Genomic DNA, 18,128 nt, shown 5'->3' on the forward strand with positions numbered 1-18,128 from the left:
AGAGAACCAAAGTCACTGGAGTTAAATCTAGGGTAAATGTAACCTAGAATATTCTGGCTTTGAAGTAATGAATCTGTTGCACAGCACTGGAAACAGAGGATTAAATATCTATTTAATAGAATTTTACTTTTTTTTTTTTCCACCTCAGCACTTGCAAATGAAAAAAAGGAATATTAAAGAAGAAAGTAAATGGGATTCGTTCCAGCAAATAAGTTACAGCTTTAGGCATCACACAAACAAGATATAGGGTCAATATTTACAGGTGTCTAGCTTTGGGTGCCCACCAAACAGAAATTACTGACTTTTAGATATACACAGTATCCCTTTGAAAAAGATGTAACTTTCATTTAGCAACTTCTGATGAGTTCCAGATATTGGTCCATTTAGTTGACTAATTTTACAATGCAAAGAGTGAATTATAAATGAGAACATTTAAACAATTATTGCATGTTACAAGAAACCTGTAATTCAACTAGATTGTCTAAAGTTCATTTTATAACTTTGATGGATTTCTGGTTGCTCATTAAAATATAACCACCACAGAGGAGCTGGTTAAATTTAAATAACTGTTTTCATCAATTAGTCTGCTGAGCTTCAATTCTAGTGTCTGTGACTGAGAAAAGTTAAGGTACACTTGCTAACTATGGTATTGATTTACTTTTCAATGATCAACAATTTCACTGTAACACTCTTAAAACACAGAATATTCAAGAAGAGTCTTATTAACTTAGTATGCAATTTGAAAGTTTCACATCGCCTTGTGAACATTTTCTTCCTAACAGCTAATGTTCCTTTGCATGCTGTTGCTCGTTAAATAATTCCTCACCTTTTAGCTTTAAAGTATTTATAGATTATCAGATCCTCCTTCACTTACTTATGTTTTTTCAAGCTGTATACATTAAGTTCTCTTAATCTTTCTTCATATGTCATGCCCCCTAATCCTTTTATCATTTGTCACTGTGGTTTGATAAACTTGAAAAAAAAAATCCAATGAATTTTTCACAGTGAGAAGAATGAGTAAGTATGCTCTAATAAAATAAAAACCAGGCCTTGCCAATTCCGATTCTTTCTACATTTCAGCTGATGAACTAAAACTGTTTTTTCCCAGGCTCTGAAAGAAATGTTGAGAAAATTCTAACCAGTCCTCCACGTATCACACCAATTCTGGCCTACAGAAATGGAAATGCCAAATCGTTTGGGGAAAGCCATTAGTACAGAATGTCATCCAACACTCGAAATGGAGATGATAAGGGATTTTACATAGTCATGCATGTCTTTGCACCTCATCCACCCATACACATACCTATAAGTGCACATACATGAACAAGTGCCTGCTATAATTTCAAGCACAAACTGGGGACTGCTCAGATTCAATTATGTTCAGAAGTCGAGCACAGGTAATGCCACTATGGAATGTTACACAAACCAATCTTTTCATACTTTCAAATTTGCCAGTCAGCAAACTGGTAACAATTGTTTTCCCAGTTAATACAGATAATAAATGAAGATCTCATGGAGATAGGATGGTGGGTTTGTGCTCTCCCACGTTCCTTCTGATTCTAGCTAACACACTTGTGAGATATGTTTACCTTATCATCTTCATCCTCATCTTCATCCAAGCCCATAAGCTCCTGCAAAAGCAGATGTCCATATTATAAAACACTACACTTATTTTTCAGTGACAGGCAATGTTCAAAAAAGCTTATGATACTCCCACAACATTTCATTACACAGTTTTCTCCCACTTCTATTGCAAGTCATGAAAAAACCTCACCACTTTCACCTTTCAGACATAATGTTTTGTATTCAAGGACTTATTTTTTTGTGATATCCTGAACAAAGCATGCAATACCCTATACAAATATCAAGTCTAAATAAAGCATTAGTGACTGTGTCCAGCAGTTTGAAGGCAACAGGCTTTCAAATTCATTGCCAACTTTTACTGTCTGTAAACAGCTTTGTTCTTAGTCTGACAAATGAACCAGCCGGTATGTCAAGGCTGAGGACTCTAAACTCAACTTGTTCCATCCTCACTGCTACAATGACTGCTCCCTCCCTTTAGAGCCATTACTGAAACATTAGACTTGAGAAAATACATTAGTATGAACATAATCAATCTCACAAATCACAGTCATATTTCTATGCAGCATTATTTCCTCCCTTTAACTTCTATGCTGACAGGTAAGGGAAAACACAAAAGACTTGGTTAAAGCTTAAAATTAGGAGCACTTGGCTTTCAGTCCAGGTATTTAATAAGGTATGCCTTTAACAGAGTCCTCCAAGTTTTTCTTGGTTATTTAATAGGTACATTTGAATCGGTGTACTACAACTTTAAATACAGGAAACATGCAAACAATGTGAAGAATCACAACAAAAAGATGGTTTGGATTTGGGGTTTTTTGGGGAGGTTGAGTGGTTTTGGTTTGGGTTTTTTTTTTCTTTTTCTTTTCTATAGAAAAGCGGTTGCATCTTGTATGCAGAAAGTACTGAGAGCTCAGATACCCAGATTTACTCTTTGGCTCTCCAGAATACCCTGAGCAGCTGAATTAACCCTGATCATAGAACCACAGAATACCAGGTTGGAAAGGACCTCGAGGATCATCTGGTCCAACCTTTCTTGGCAAAATCACGGTCTAGACAGGATGGGCCAGCACCCTGTCCAGATGAATCTTAAAAGTGTCCAATGTTGGGGAATCCACCACTTCCCTGGGGAGATTATTCCAGTGGCTGATTGTTCTCATTGTGAAAAATCGTTCACTTGTGTCCAGTCGGAATCTCCCCAGCAGTAACTGGTACCCATTACCCCTCATCTTTTCCATGTGACTCCTTGTAAAAAGGTAGTCTCCATCATCTTTGTAGCCACCCTTTAAATACTGGAACATGGTGATAAGGTCTCCCCTAAGTCTTCTCTTCTCAAGGCTGATCATGGTTTACATTTCTATAGAAGCTCCTCATCTGTAAATCATAAGCCATTTTACCAATATTCACTAATTTAGCCTCCTGGCAACTGGATCATGTGTACAAGGTTAATACTGTTATTCCCATTTTATAGCACAGAAATCAGAGAGAATTTGAGGTCCACTTTTGCAAAGATTGTTGCTCACATTCTTCTATATACGTGAAACGTGCATGTTGGCACACAAAAGCCAAAGGTAGTGCACATGCAGCCAAGGTCTGAAGAAGTGAAAAATAAATAAATGACTGTGTAAAAAGCATTGGTATTTTGAAGAAAACCTTTTCTCATCTGCAGGACAGATGTGACTAGGGGTAGCACCTGATTGTCTGTTTTTGACCTACAGATGGTTAGAATCATAGACACACATAAAAAAGAAATCAGGTAATATTAAAGGCACTTTGACTACTTGTTCCATATGATCCCAATCCTGCAAAGCACTTGGGCAGATGTGTAAGTCTGCTTATGCAAAATGCACCCCTGAATTTCATGGCATTGCATTGCTTGCAGGATGTGTGACAGGAAAAGGGCCAATTTTCTGATGAACCTTTCTTCAGTATTACTACAATTAGCCTGTATTTTCAGATATAGCCTTTTTGTAGTATACACCTAAATGGTGTACTGCTCAATTTTTCTGATGTATGTGAGACCCTCCTCACTTGAACATGCAAGAAGCTCACCCCAGAGTGAGTGATGGGCGCTGGAAGGTATTCTCTACGTATTTTTTCCTGGGTAAGTAGTTATTTTATATCGTCTTTTGTATTAAAAACAAAAACACCTGTTTGCCTGGGATTCTCCCACATAGGAAGTTCTCATTTTCTTGATGAAATAAAGTAGTCACTGAAGACACACAATATCTTTCTATGTCTTCTGGACTTGGCTGAAATTGGAGAAATGCATTTCTTTTACCATTTGTTTTCAAATCAAGCCTATGTCCAGGATAACGCAACTTTCCCTATTTTCTAACAATCTTTCCACTTCGGAATGGATGAAAACTAAACTAGGAGCAGCTTTTCCCACTAAAAATAATAAACCAGCTATTGACCTTTGTAATTCTAGAATGTTATTTGTTTGTATAAAATCCACTTGAGTTGTTTGAGCAAAGGTATTCTTCATGGGTACAATTGTCAATCATCTTTATCAAAAGTTAGAAGGAAGCTATAATTTGGCCTGTATTTCATTACTGTACTTAGTAGACATTTAAAAACAGAATATTATGGACATCTATGAATTTACTCTCATTTCAAACTCTAATTACCATTGTTATGTAAGTAAAGACAGTGGTCAACATCAAATAGCATTTCATATCCCAACAGCAGCACTTTGCCACACATGTTGTAACTATTTTTGTATCAAAATCTTTTTTTTCCCCCACATCAAGTTAAAAAAACTGAAGGCTAAATTTCTGGGGAAAAAAAGCATTTGTCATTTAAAAGCGGGGGATGGGAAGAAGTAGTAAGGGCTTCTTAAAGTCTCAGATCACAGGTCAAGGTTTAAAAACAACTAACTTCTCTTTCACTTTCTATTGATTTTCCTCATCTGTGAATCATGAAGCATCAGTGTGATGCAAAGTGTAAGAGCAGTAGGAGCACGGGTTTTAGGAACTTGTTGCTTTGTAAGTCTTTCTTAATTCAGCTTAGTTAAAAACATTTGTAGTTATTTAGAAAGTGAAATCCTCCTCCTACACACTCTTGTCGTCTTCTCCTACTACTCTGAATGGTTTAATGCTTGAATTTAATCATGAAAATTGAGAGGGTTGAGGTTTCTTTTCAGTAACTTTGAAATGAAAATGCTGTTTAGCTATACAACTAGTTTAATGCCATTAAAATGCATGACATTTTGCTCAAGGGCAAATTCAAGCTGGGGCTGCCAGAAATGTTATTGTCACTTTACTTGCCTGGGCATCTTGGGTGTTGCTGACCTTCCCAGTTGTGACGAGGGAGAAGTTGTATGCAAAGAGCACCAGCAGAGCCAGGGGCACCATGTACAGTTCCACACTCCAGACGGTGACCACAAATACCTGAGAGAAATAAAGCAGCAGAAGGGAATACATGCAACTCTTTACAGAGACAGATATGTAAGAAGGCCTTCCAGTCATCATCCCTATGTACATTCATCCTTGAATCTCTGTTAACCTCATTCATATTATTATTTTGGCAAAGAAAAACTGCTTGCAAAGCGTGCTTTCTATTCTGTTTGAATCCATTAGGCTGCCATTTGTTAGCTTCTCCTCCCCTGTTTCTGGTGAAGTACAAGGCCACAAATATGAGGTTAGTCCAGAGGTTTTATTCACTCCTTCCTGGGACCCCCTCAAGCCTGAAAGCCTTTTGTCCTTAGTGCTAGTGTATAACTGACCCACTTTTACAGGTAAACCTGCTCCACTTCATCAAACCCTAATTGCCAGGGGGTCTTTCACAGACTACAGGAGCCTTTCTTCCTCTTGTGCAACAGGAGCCATTGACCTCCCTCGTCACTCCACAGGGGAAGATCAGCAAATACTTCTTCACCATTAATCCACCTATGTTCTTGGCATAGCGACACAGAGAAAGGACCATCACCTTCCAGGAGGCAAGGCTCTAGGGCTGCATGTGATGTGTTATTTTGGAAAGGGAGCCTAGTCTCCATTCTCACACCCTTGCCATTTTTCAGCACAGCATATTCCCATTCCACTGGCTGCTTGGAGTGTCTCTGCCCAGAAGCAGTATGAGTTTGTGCATTTGGAGTGGTATCTGACAAAATCCACTAATAGCAAAACCAGAAGCCAGATTTTGAAGTTCTGTTCTGCAAATTGGATCAGCAAAACACGTAACTAACATGATGGGGATTTAAAAAGCACTTCAGATTTAAAAAAAAAAATAAATTATACCAAGCCAAACTGCAATCCTATCTTACAAGTACCAACGATACCCAAACGGATTGCAAACTTGGAGTGGTTGGCAATGCAAAGTTAATAAACTAAATCCAGAACTGCCATAAAATGCATGTTGTGATCCCATTTCCTTTTCTACTCATACAATGTGTTTCCAGAAGAACTGCCTAACGCTGGTAGTAACTTGAAGCTATTTTAAACAATCTCCTTTAAAGACAAGGCAAAAACACATTTATCTGATTTTTCTTTCCCTGAGGGAACCTGGAATGATCAGAAACAAAAATCTTGTTTTTAGAATACTACAGGTAGGTGAAAATTAGTCGGATCCAGTTAATGTATCTCAAACTGCAATGAAGGGAAAACAATATGGGTAATGAGAAAGCTCAATCTCTACCTCCCTTCATCCTTGGCCCATCAGCCACTACATATAAAGGCAACGCTGGCACTTGCAGAATAGGATATTTATGGCAATGTATTTTGTGTTATGGACCTGAAAGTCTAACCACACTGTACCAAAGCAGCACTTCCCACTGCATTCAGCAGGGTGAGAATTTATACCCCTACAAAACAGCAGTTGTTGTAACTTTTAAACAAAAAGATTTGTCTTACATCAGACAAATGGCCAGTTAATATCTACCAGGGGCCAAACATAAACCAAGAAACAACTGTATCCGTAACCCTGCCCAAACAGCAGTTACATTTTCTAGAGTGAACCTGATTTTATGTTAGCTGTTACTATGCAAGGAATTAGACTGTCATCCTGTTCTTGGCATTTGTAGGCCAGTAAAACAATCTTTGAGATATATTAATTTATAAAATGGGCTGACATCCAGACAATATATCCCTATACTATTGATTTGCAGCATAAGAACGTAGAAGAGGATTCGGTTTTGATTTTTTTCTCTTTGATCCTGGTTTTCAGCATACTAAAAAATTAGAAGTGATAATGATTCCAACAGCCACATTTCATATGTGAGCAAGGCAACAGAAATACATGAATCCTGGCCAAGAAGGCACAGTACTTGATCTGTCTTACAGGAGTCTTGCATGGCTTTAGTTAATAAAGACTGCAAAAAATGATATTCCAAGCTAAAAAAGTCTTCCATAAATGAAAAGTTCTAACCTGAACAAGTTCCTCTGAAGCTATTCCAGCTCCCTTGAATGAATCTCTACTTGCTTTGTAAGACAAAGTGAAGGTGATACCAGCTCCTGTCCTATCCCAAATGTCACTCTAAAGAACGAGGACTTGTTACTGTACATATCTATACAGATACCTATCTCAGGTATGTATAGACAGATAAAAACAGACACACACACGTATAAATACATATCTGATCCTTATGTAAACACCTTCAAGGAAATTCATATTGACAGGTATTAATTCAAAACATTTGCTTCAGCAGGTTGCATCTACATCATCTCCCTGAGGTATTAACAAACTCAGTCTTCTCCTGATGCAGCAAAAAGACTCCACTGGCAGTCAGCTAGGCAAAGTCCTACAGGAGTCAATGAAGCTTTTGAAGAACCTCTCTTCATTCATTCAATTACAGGACTTGAACCAATTTTAGTGCATCTGTCACCATCCTATATGAACATCACTCTGTTCAGTTGCAAGTATAATACAACCTTGCAATCACAGGTCATTTAAGCAAGATACAAAATCAAGACCTTGGTGATTTCAGATCCAACAGTACATTTTGTGTATTATTAAGTTTCAGACCTTAAATAAAACTTAAAACTTAATTACAAAATCTCACTATAGTCTCAATTGATAGCTGAGGCATACTGTCGCTTCCTTTCTAATGCTGACTGGTTAATCAGTTGCTGAGTTATAACTCAGACAACGATGCTTTGATAGAGCTCCCACATCTCCTTTAGAAGAGTTGTGTTACTGCTACTGCTGCCGTAAAAGGAACTTTCATTACTGTGACACAACACAGACACAAGACAAATTGATTTAGCTATTCAGAAATTATTTAGCCTCGGAGGTATGGGAAATGATTGCTGTGAACATACAGTACATAATAAAAGTTCAGAGGGTGTTTATAAAGCGAACAGAAATATTTCTGCATTCTAACAGCCTTTTGAGTAGTTCTGCTGCATCAGTTTTAAAAGCAGTTCCAAACAGGCCCATGTCCTATTTTATCAACTCTCATGCAGCAACCTGACACTGACTACAGCATCAGCAGCCCTGTGATATAGACAGCCACTCCTCAAATTACAAGGTTCTCAATCATGCATGTTTTTATTTTCTCCCCAGTGATATCTTATGCCTGGGAGAAGCTCTTGCATTATCCTCCCTAAATTTTTTTCTTAGCAATACTTTTTGCCAAAACTCAACAATGGTTCAGCTGCTGATGTATATAATGGCTATTACAAGGAACAATATCTTCTTGATTTCTTGTAATACCTAGTCTGTCTTTTGCCTAATACATAGACCGGTAAGGGAAGTCATTAACAGGTTCAGATCACTTGCCCAATACCACAGAAGTCAGGGACAGAAACCAAGCCCCTATTACAAATGATCCAGTTTTAACAAACCGTATTTTTTTCAGTGTTTCACATCATCGTTAGAACAAGTTCTGTCAGACATAATCCATTACATCATTGATACCTTTTCTGCTGGGCTTTATACTGTGCATGAGGAAAGTTAAAAGGACAGTAGCCAATTTTAAAATAAAAGTCAAACAAGTGGAAACTAGCTTTCTGCATTACTTCTTTTAATGCAATTTGAGAGTATAAAAGCCTATTACAGAACTGAGCAATTTAATTCACAGCATTATAAAACAATGATCAAAATAGAAACAGAAATGGGATAGACCTATCTGGAGGGGAAAAAAAAAAAAGCGCTCTTGAAACTAGTATTTAGACTAGAGTTCTACCTAGAAGAGAACAGCAATATCACAGCCTTGGAGAAAGCACCACTTGATTTCAGCTGATTAATGTGTTGCTATTTCAAAGGACCTAATAACTACAAGTTAAAGCTCTGGAGGTTTGGAAGCCGTTTCATCTGAAAATCATTGAAGAGGGGTCCAACTGTTCCTGTCAAGAAGCATGGAGTTTGAACAACCATGAGAGTGGCCCTTTTGACAGCAGTACAAAAGATGAGAGAAGGCAGTCTCAACTGAAAGTAAAAACAAACCCCTAGAAACACGTTTCAAATCTGGTTTTTCCGCCCCTCTGGTTCCAATTTAGGATCTGACTATTAAGAACAGATTTTAGACGAGTGTCTACTAAAGTATGCCCATAAAACATTTGTCACCAGCAAACCCACAGCCATGGGATAGAACGGTTTTAAGATGTTTAGAAACCTAGCAGTAGATAGGTTTTTCTGTGTAATTCTTCTACATAGTAATTATGGTTTTTTTTAAACTCTAAAAACAGGCTCTTTTTGACTTGGTAAGTGTTTGTGAAGAAGTAAAAGATGCTGTGTTGTGTGACAGAATAATTCTTGGAAAACAACAGCGATGGAGAAGGAGAGGAATACATTCCATCAGATGGAAAAAATAAAAGTGAAAGGAGATTAAATGCATGCAAGGAACCTATGGTAAAAGGTTATTTTCTCAGCCAGTGTAGGCTCCAATGCTAATGAAATGCCTCATCAGCAGAGCTGTGAAAAATATTATTTGAAACTCCAAGTTTCAAAACCACACACAATTTAACTGAACTCTAAACTACTAACAGCTTCATCAAAAGTTTCCTTGCAATTTATAAACACGATCTGTGCAATTATTGAAGCCAGGAGAAAAACTTGAGCTGATACTGTTGTGAATGCCCAAGTTATGTTTTGAACTAAAACAAAACACTGATTTTGATTTGAGACACAAAGGTGTGCCCCCCTTTATTTACAGGGGAGAGTAATTACATATTTTTAACTTATCTATGGGTTATGTAGTCTCAAGCTGCCATGTATGCACAAATGGACTCTATAAAAAAATTTCTGCAGCTAAATATTCAAGGACAAATACTCTAGCATTTTTTTTTAAGCTTTCAGTCCCTCTGCCCCAAACAAAATACAGGATATTAGCCAATAACACAAGATACTGGCTCCCCAAAAGGGCACTCAAATCCCTTGGAGGCAATAAGCCTGTCAACAACAAATTATTTCTGACAGATACTTATTCCTGCCCTTAGAAAGGGAGAGTAAAAGAGTACAGGAGAGAATGAACACACTCACATAGAGCATTACAACTGCGTATGTGTATGGATATCTGGATATATAGAGGTATCTTTTCCAGATACAGGCAATACGGATGCATGAACACAGTAGTCCTGAGCCCACGCTAACAAAAATCAGGGTACACAGTGTGGGCTCAGGCTGATATGAGTGCAGTAACGAGGCTTGCGCTCTTGGGCTGGCTTATCCATTGGACTAATGAGAATATTAAATAAAGAAGCCTATAACAATTAGGGAAAGTAGTCTAACACAGCCCCACCACAGGGCACGGCAAGTAACAGTTGAGGCAGTCACACAGCATGCATTTCCCTCTAAAGTCCTTCTCCCAAAGATAATTTCTTCTTTCAGAACAGATCCTCTCCCAAAGATGCATTCCAGAATCACTCTTGCTAATAGTCTCCTTCCTGCATTCGTATGATGCTCTCTCACTGTGCCACAGCCAGCTGAGAGCGCTCCTATGACACTTCATAGCCAACAAGCGGGAGCTCAAGGAGGGGTCAGTTACGAGCAGAGTCGCTCCCTCATTGCGATGCAATAACAAAAAATGCAGCAGGAAGAGAAATTATACTTAAATAAACCAGCACTGTCAGAAGAAACCTATTTACTTTAGATTCAATTTGCTTTTTTGTGTCCCCAGCAAAAGAACACAAAGCATCTCAACGATGGTATGAAACGTGCATTGTATTGAATGGCGATGACCAAAATCAAAAATGACCTGAAGGAATAGAGGTCTTTAAATATTTATGCCACATTACAAATTATCTCTGCATTGCTCCACACATCAGCGTACAACTTACTAATTTTTTAAGGGTGTACCACAGGCAAAAAGCTTAGCTCTCTATTGCAAGCGCAAACACAATTGGAATCGAAAAACAAAGACAGACACACATTAAAAAAATCCACCTAAACTCCCCAAAACCAAACTAAAACATCAAATTGTGCCCCAAAATAACTCTGTATGTGTTACATGCATGACTGCACAGAACTGAGAAGTAGGACTAAAGGACATGTTTGTACAATTTTCTACCATGTAGATCTACCTGATTTTTATTCAGAAGATGCTTTGTGTAACAAACAACATGGCCGTGTCTGTCCACCTCGGTTGTCTGTGTAGGCTAAATGACACAGCTGCAAAGCCATGTCCTGCTGCCATACCCATGTGTCCCATCCCTGCTTGTCCCAACTGCAGCTTGCTGAGAAAATGGCCCAGGATGAGGTTAAGGGGCTGAAAAAAACACCAGACACCCAATTTGTGGCTGACAATTTACACTATGTGTGAGGATGCAACAAAGAAAAGGAGTGATAGAATAAAGCCTTCAAAGGATAGGAAATGTGGTCATCAGGATCACAATTTTAACACCAGTTTGAACATTCAAAAAGAAAATAAAAAACCCAATGTCCCCACTCCCAACAAAATAAAACAACCAACAAAAAAATCCCCAAAGAACATACGAAAAATCTCATATTGTTTAAGTCAATATGTGTTAGGGCCTTTTTTATCACTGTCTGGTTTAGACTCTTCAGGGGGATCTCATTTTCTTTGCTGCTGCTAGGAAGTAGAAACTCATTTGTGTTTTAAATGAAAGCTGTGATTCATGTGCAATCATAGGACTCCAAGAAATGGTGCTTTAAGAAAAAGCATGTTATTCTGCAAAAGTCACAGTGAAATCAGAAGAGTTGACAATATTACAATCTGTTCTCCACCATCCTCTTGGGGCACTGCTGTTGGTAACTTCATCAGGGAAGGCTGGGATGCTACGCTTAAGACTGCAAACATAAAATGTCTGCACTCTGATCCTGAATTACTTGTGTCATTAACATGTTCAATGGATTTATTCTTTATTCATAACAATTCCTGGACTTGGAAAGAGATAAACAATAACAAAATAAAGCTAATTAAAAAGTGAGGATTTTCCCTTATTTTGATTATTTTGGTTACATTAATGAGATTAGCCTGCCTAGGAAATTAAAAACAAGATCCTTAGAGATCTTTCCTTAATGAGGAGTCAGGGAAGAGCTGCTTGCTTCATTTCACTGAACTTATCACCTGTTAAGTTTATATGTAAGTTAAGATTTATATATGGCATTCCAGCTATTTGAAGATTCTCTGTCAAATTGGTTAGTGTGGATGATAATTTTCAGCACAAAAGGGTGTGTGTCTGGCAGTGTTGTCTTTGTACTTTAAGACACATACACTTAGACCCCAAAGCCTAAGAGCCCACCACACCTCTAACAGGGTGCCCCTGTACAGATTTCTTATGGCTGGTACTTTCTCTTTACTCCTAACCCCAAAAGAGGTTAATCAAAACAAACCTGACTACAACACCACAAGTTTGGGGTTCTATATTTATACATGTACAACAGTTTTAGAGTAAAAGATTTCAAATCCTTTTAGGCTGCAGACACTGAAGAAATAGCTGTTTGCTAGCAAGCTGACTGGTCTAATTTTTCCCTCATGTTTTTATCTAACATATTTTACATTTCCCGTGCCAAGTAAAATACAGTTAAGACCCTCCAGCAATAAAGCTTAAAATTGAAAAAACAGGGAAAAAATATTACAACAGTTTTCTATCTTTTTGGGGTAATCCACTGGGAGTGGGTCAGGGGAATAAATCTGCATGTTATTTCTAAAGGCTTAACTATCAAAGACAAAGGCAACGGAGGAAGATCCTAAAACAAAGGGGAGGTGGCATGCCAAAAAAAAATGTGTTGTTTTATATCATAGCTAAATTAAATAGTCATTTTTATCTCTAATGTTTTGGTTTGTTTATCAGCAAGGTCATAGTTTCGGAATTACTCTCATACAGAAAGTCATGATCTATTTGCAGGGAAGACAGGCATTATGCAAGTTAAAAGCCTGATCTTATAGTAAATAATTCTTCTAAAAAGTGTCAGAAAAAAATATCTGCGCTATTTAAAGGAGGCAAAAATGTAGGCTAATTTTATTTATTCTGGGTAAGGTGAACACCTTAAAAGGGTCATGAAAAAATTTATCATTAGCTGAGCTGATAAATGTCCACTTACTTTGGAAACATATTTGTTAACATTGTGAGAAACATTAGCAGTGAGGGTCAGATGATGATGTAATTGTACAGCAAGTGGAAAGAGTATTTGGTGGAAGTGTTCTTTAACTTTGGGCTCTCAACACAGGGTTACAATTGGTAGCAAACTGAAGGCACAAACAATATGTTTAAACTACTTTAATGACTTCCCCCTTCACGATCATAGTGTATATTAGAGCTGAATGAGTAAAGGAAAATGGGCTCTCTAATAATGCAAGTATGTTTAATTAGACTTAATTCAATGTTCAGTGGCAGGAGGAGTGCACATAAGGTTATTTCCCTGGCAGTCTCCAGCTATGGCATGAAAAAAAAAACCAACAGGTTGCAGTAAACCCACATAAATGAGAAATAGATGCTTGTATGCATTAATGCTGCAAAACTGTCTGGTACCCTCTTTTCCAAAACCTCCAGTCCTAAAGAAATGTTTCCAGACTGAAACAGAGCAGAAGGAACAAAAAAATTAAATGAAAACAATTAAAAATAAAAAAAAAAACAGTAAACCCAGATCATAAACCCAGAAATCTAAAACCACCTATAAAGCATATATAAAGTAGTAAGATCACAGCCTTTTCAGACAAAGAATTTTAGATTGTTCTCTTTCCTTCTGCTGTATGTCTCCACTACAGCCCCATGCTGGAGCCCAGGTGTCTGCATCTACCCAAGATCCATTTCCCACAGTCAAGAGGAGAGCAAAAATTGTAATTGAAGCCCAGCCCTCCCCACACCTGACACACACGGGACACCAAGAACAGTGAGAGCAATTACACACTGAAATAATTTCAGCAGGTTCATAATCTGCAGTGTGACAAAATTGCTGCATTACAGAACAAATGCATGAAGATGACTGGGAGACTCACTGTAATTACTGTTGTAAGCTAGCAACAGCAGCGACACAAAAAAATCCTAAGTATTGACAGCATACCTATGTAATAGAGATTTTCCACTAGCAGACCTATAGCATCTTGCTTTCCAAAATAACGAACAAACTAAAAAAAGTTGCAAGACTCTTGCAATTTCAGGCAGCTGTTCAGGTAAAACTAAAGCCAGAAGATTGTTTATTTTAATAAAGCTATTATATGTGCAGCTCCAAATTAGGAATGGCAGGAGACTAGGAGATGCCTAAACCATCACCACCTGTTTGCCCTGAAAATCAATTAAAGTCACACTATCACAGCAATCCCTTCTTAGCTAATAAAAGTTATACAGCTTCAACATGCAACTTTAGGTGCTTTGTGGAAATGTGCCTGAAATCCAAATCCTTAGTCTCACATTACTTCGATACTAAACACAACTCTGAACTAACCACTGTAAAACTTGCCTTTTTGGGGTTAGAGAAGGTGTTAAGGGAAAAGAGATCCCGAATTGCTGTTTTGATGCAGTGGATTGAACTAATATTCAGTAAATTCTAACAATCCAGCCAAGAACATTATATAGAGTTTTAAGTAGGAGAAAACTGAAGTCCTTTATGACACATGCCTGTTCAACATATTCTGCGCTGCAGAACAGATCCAACTTTACAAGTTGAAAGCAAGGGCAGTAGAGACATCCCAAGTGTTTTAGTAATTAAACGAATATGCATAATGAACCATATGCCCAAAGGGCCTGTTCTTCATGTGGGCCAGATTTTTGTTTGAATTTTTAATTTTTATATACAGATGAAACATTTCATGTAATATAGCAACAGTGCAAAGGAACATGCTATGCAGGAAGGGAAAGAGGAACTACCCATGTGAGAACGATCAGAATACACTTGATGAATTCTGCTCCTCAATTTCCGATTCAGAGCCAAGAGGGCTTTTCTTTAAAAAAAAAAAAAAAGAAAAAATCCTTTTCTCCTTTGAACAGCTGTATTCGTCATCTGCTCAGAGTCTAGAAAAGAGGCATTAAATATATGTATATTTATATAGGTCATATTTATACATTTATATGTGTGAAATGGATTATATACACCAACACATTTAGATGCTGCAAGACTAGCAAAAACACAGACACTATCTCAAATTAAAAAGCTTCTGATCCACCAGAAAAAATAACTACAGGATGGCTCTCTGTTAGGCAGGACCTGTTGTGTTGTGTGAGCTGCAGGGAAACAGGACACACTCGCATCTGTCTGTGAAACAGGAATGGACATTTTTAAAAAGATGGGTCAAATTCCACTCTCCTTACAATAACATTACCCTACTGTCAATGTTAGGATACCATGGCCTTGTTGCAGAAATATTAAATCTTCCAAATTCTCTGGGAGTTGAGCTGTGCTTCTCCTTTCTCAGTAACATTCACCCTTTTTCATCCTTTGCTCTTTTTCCAAGCAAAAGCAGCATCCTTTGTAAACATAAGCCATTATAATAGCTGAGTCCTCTAAACCAGCAACAAAACTGTTTGGTGCTTCAAACTGATTTTCAAATAGCTAGACTGCACAATAACAATCTGGTTCTTTTAAGTGGTTCTGATCCATTGGTCAAATTCCTATTTTGCTTCATAACACCAGTGACAGGGGTCAGGTACTTGTCAGTGTGGACATGCTGGTTAAGCAGCAGAAAAACTTTTCCTGCTTGAGCTTCACCAGATTTCTGAGACTTTTTTTCTGTGATTCAGGCTCTATGACCCAAAGGAAATCAAATCCTTACCGTACTTAGTGAGGGGAAGGAAAATTTGGGGGTAAATAGCAAAGAGTGGCTCACAGTAGCTCAGACTTAGCACTGCATTTAGAAAAATAAATCAGTACTACACACAAGAGCAGTGGCTGTTACATGCACTGACTTGGTACCGCAGAGATGTGGTGGGGAAGCACCAGCCATGCTATAAGGGATGCAGACAATAACCTGATCCACTTCAGAATTAAAAGTGTGACTTTTCATCAAGCTGGGTGAGTTAAACTTCTCGTGGGACTTTGGGAGTTCCCATCACCAAATGTAAATGGCATGGCATGTAAGAGCGGTCTGCTCCCCGACCCTTAAAGTATTTAAAAGCTGAAATAACGAAGTTGTAAATAATGGCATTCGTTGCTCTCGGTCCTAATTCAGGGTTCATGCTTTTGACATTGCCTGGTTTACGTGATCTAGTGGTCTCCGCGGAAAGACAGATAAACTTCAACGGCTGTCAGAAGACAAAAATTGACAAGGAGCATCACCTTTCCTGACTGTTTAAATCCTTTAAGGAAGTGTTGGAGCAATTAGAGAGGGAGTCTAATCTTTGCAGAGTGCATTAACACTCTCCGACCTCCCAGACAATAGATCAGACCTCAGACACATAATGCTTCCCTAAGGCTTTTTAACCAGAGCATTTGATCTCATAGTCACTCTGTATGCATTACTATAGGTATCAGTGTGTAAGACAGTATTCATTGGCAATAAAGGACCACTATCTCTGCTAGTATTCATACAACTTTTAAAACAGAAAGCAGGAAAGCCATTGCAATGCATGCTGTCACAGAAGTACTACTTCCCAGGGAAAAAAAAAAAAAAAAAAATTAAAACAATCCAGAGTAGCTCTGCAAAATGTCTAAATTTTTATTAATCTCATATTTCCTTTCTACTGCCACTGTTTATTTCCCAGCTTTGGAATATTAAAAAAAATAATAATTTAAAAGCAAAGATTAGTTTTTTTATTCATAGAAACAGTTATCTGATAATAATTCCAAAATACTTCATTTCTTAACCCCTGTGGAGGGACTTGAGGGAAAGGGAATTAGGAAGACAGGTCTAGTTTATTAAGGAAATTGAAATATATCATTGCAAATAATTTTCCCAAATGTGTACATGGAAGTATCTGGGGAAGTTTTCTTAACTGCTAGAACAAGTCATCATCTAATTCCTGATGGGCATGTTTGGTAAAAAAAAAAAAATAAAAATGCTAATATCACTGTATCAATTATGCATTTCCCATTTAATATTCTAAACATTTTAAAGAAAATTTGCTTAGTGCATTTTTTTAAATGGAATTAGACTTCCTTGCCATGATGTTTTGACAGAGGCCACATCTGAACAGTTCTCATATGGAAAAATACATAATGGGGTTTTAACATCAGCCTAACTGGATTCCCACCCACTGCTAAATAACGGGTGCTGCATTCCCACTGAGCAGTGGTTGGTTTTTTTCCCCCCCATGCAATGTATTTGAGGTACAGTGCTAGCTAACAATATTTTATATTAATCTATAAATACTTTGCATTAGCTGAAGGATTTTGTTTTACTTTTCTAGACCTGCAAAAAATGCCTTCTGTGAAGTACCTGCATTACAAATAGTTTTTGCTGCTGTTTATATGGGTATCTCAAATTTGTTAAGCCAAGCGCATCACAAATGACAAAAAGGTCACATATACCTAGTATATTTAAAAACAAACAAGCCTTCAAAGTCAAAGTGTAATGCAGTTATTTCTAATCTGAACAAACAATAGACTACATCTAATGAAGGTTGACAATTGGCTTTGATAGAGCTGTGCAGCTCCTCTGTTCCATTAAAAGATGAAAGCTGAAGGAGAGTACAGAAGACAGCCACTTCCCCAAAAAAGCAAGTAGAAAGTTCTGAACCTGAGCTAGTAGGGTAGATAAAGGCTGTTTTAGTGGAGACTTTTGCTCACAATATGACACTCATATCTTTCAGTAAACATGCTGACTTTACATGGGTAACATTAAAGCTGAAATAGATCAGCATATTAGACTAGTACAAACCACTACATGTTTTACGTATTTATTAACACTTCTCAAAAATCACAGCACTGCCTTTAAAACAAAAAACCTGAAACCGAGCTAAGCTTGACTACCGTGGGGATGTCACAATTAAGAATAATAGATTTTAATTTTCATGTAGTGGTGGGGGAAGCAATCAAAACTCTGTTGATGCTATTGGTACCAGTGTAATCCTTTACTGTGGCAGTAGTCAAATTTATTAATAATTAATAGTACAGATTTTTTTAAAAAATCAGATTTCTGGGATTTTGCAGTCATCCCATTGCTCCAGCTTTATTTCCTAATGAATGCTAAAAAAAAAATATGGAAGTGACATATCCTGGTTTAGGGTATTTTTACTATTACTGCTATCCTTAAACAACCCAAGAACTTCCTGGTT

At 37.6% G+C, this 18,128-nt stretch overlaps 1 protein-coding gene across 1 annotated transcript in view; it reads right to left on the reverse strand.

Moving 5' to 3' along the window:
* The window catches only part of MCTP2 (multiple C2 and transmembrane domain containing 2), a 121,192-nt gene that overhangs the window by 18,474 nt on the left and 84,590 nt on the right, over positions 1-18,128 (reverse strand). The window contains exons 19-20 of the mRNA XM_074880573.1: positions 4,851-4,973; positions 1,590-1,631 (exon numbers count right to left, since the gene is read on the reverse strand). Of these exons, the coding sequence (XP_074736674.1) occupies positions 1,590-1,631; positions 4,851-4,973 (165 nt within the window). The remainder of the gene's footprint in view (positions 1-1,589; positions 1,632-4,850; positions 4,974-18,128) is intronic.

The sequence above is a fragment of the Strix uralensis genome, chromosome 11, assembly GCF_047716275.1.
Source record: "Strix uralensis isolate ZFMK-TIS-50842 chromosome 11, bStrUra1, whole genome shotgun sequence".
Classification (NCBI taxonomy): domain Eukaryota; kingdom Metazoa; phylum Chordata; class Aves; order Strigiformes; family Strigidae; genus Strix; species Strix uralensis.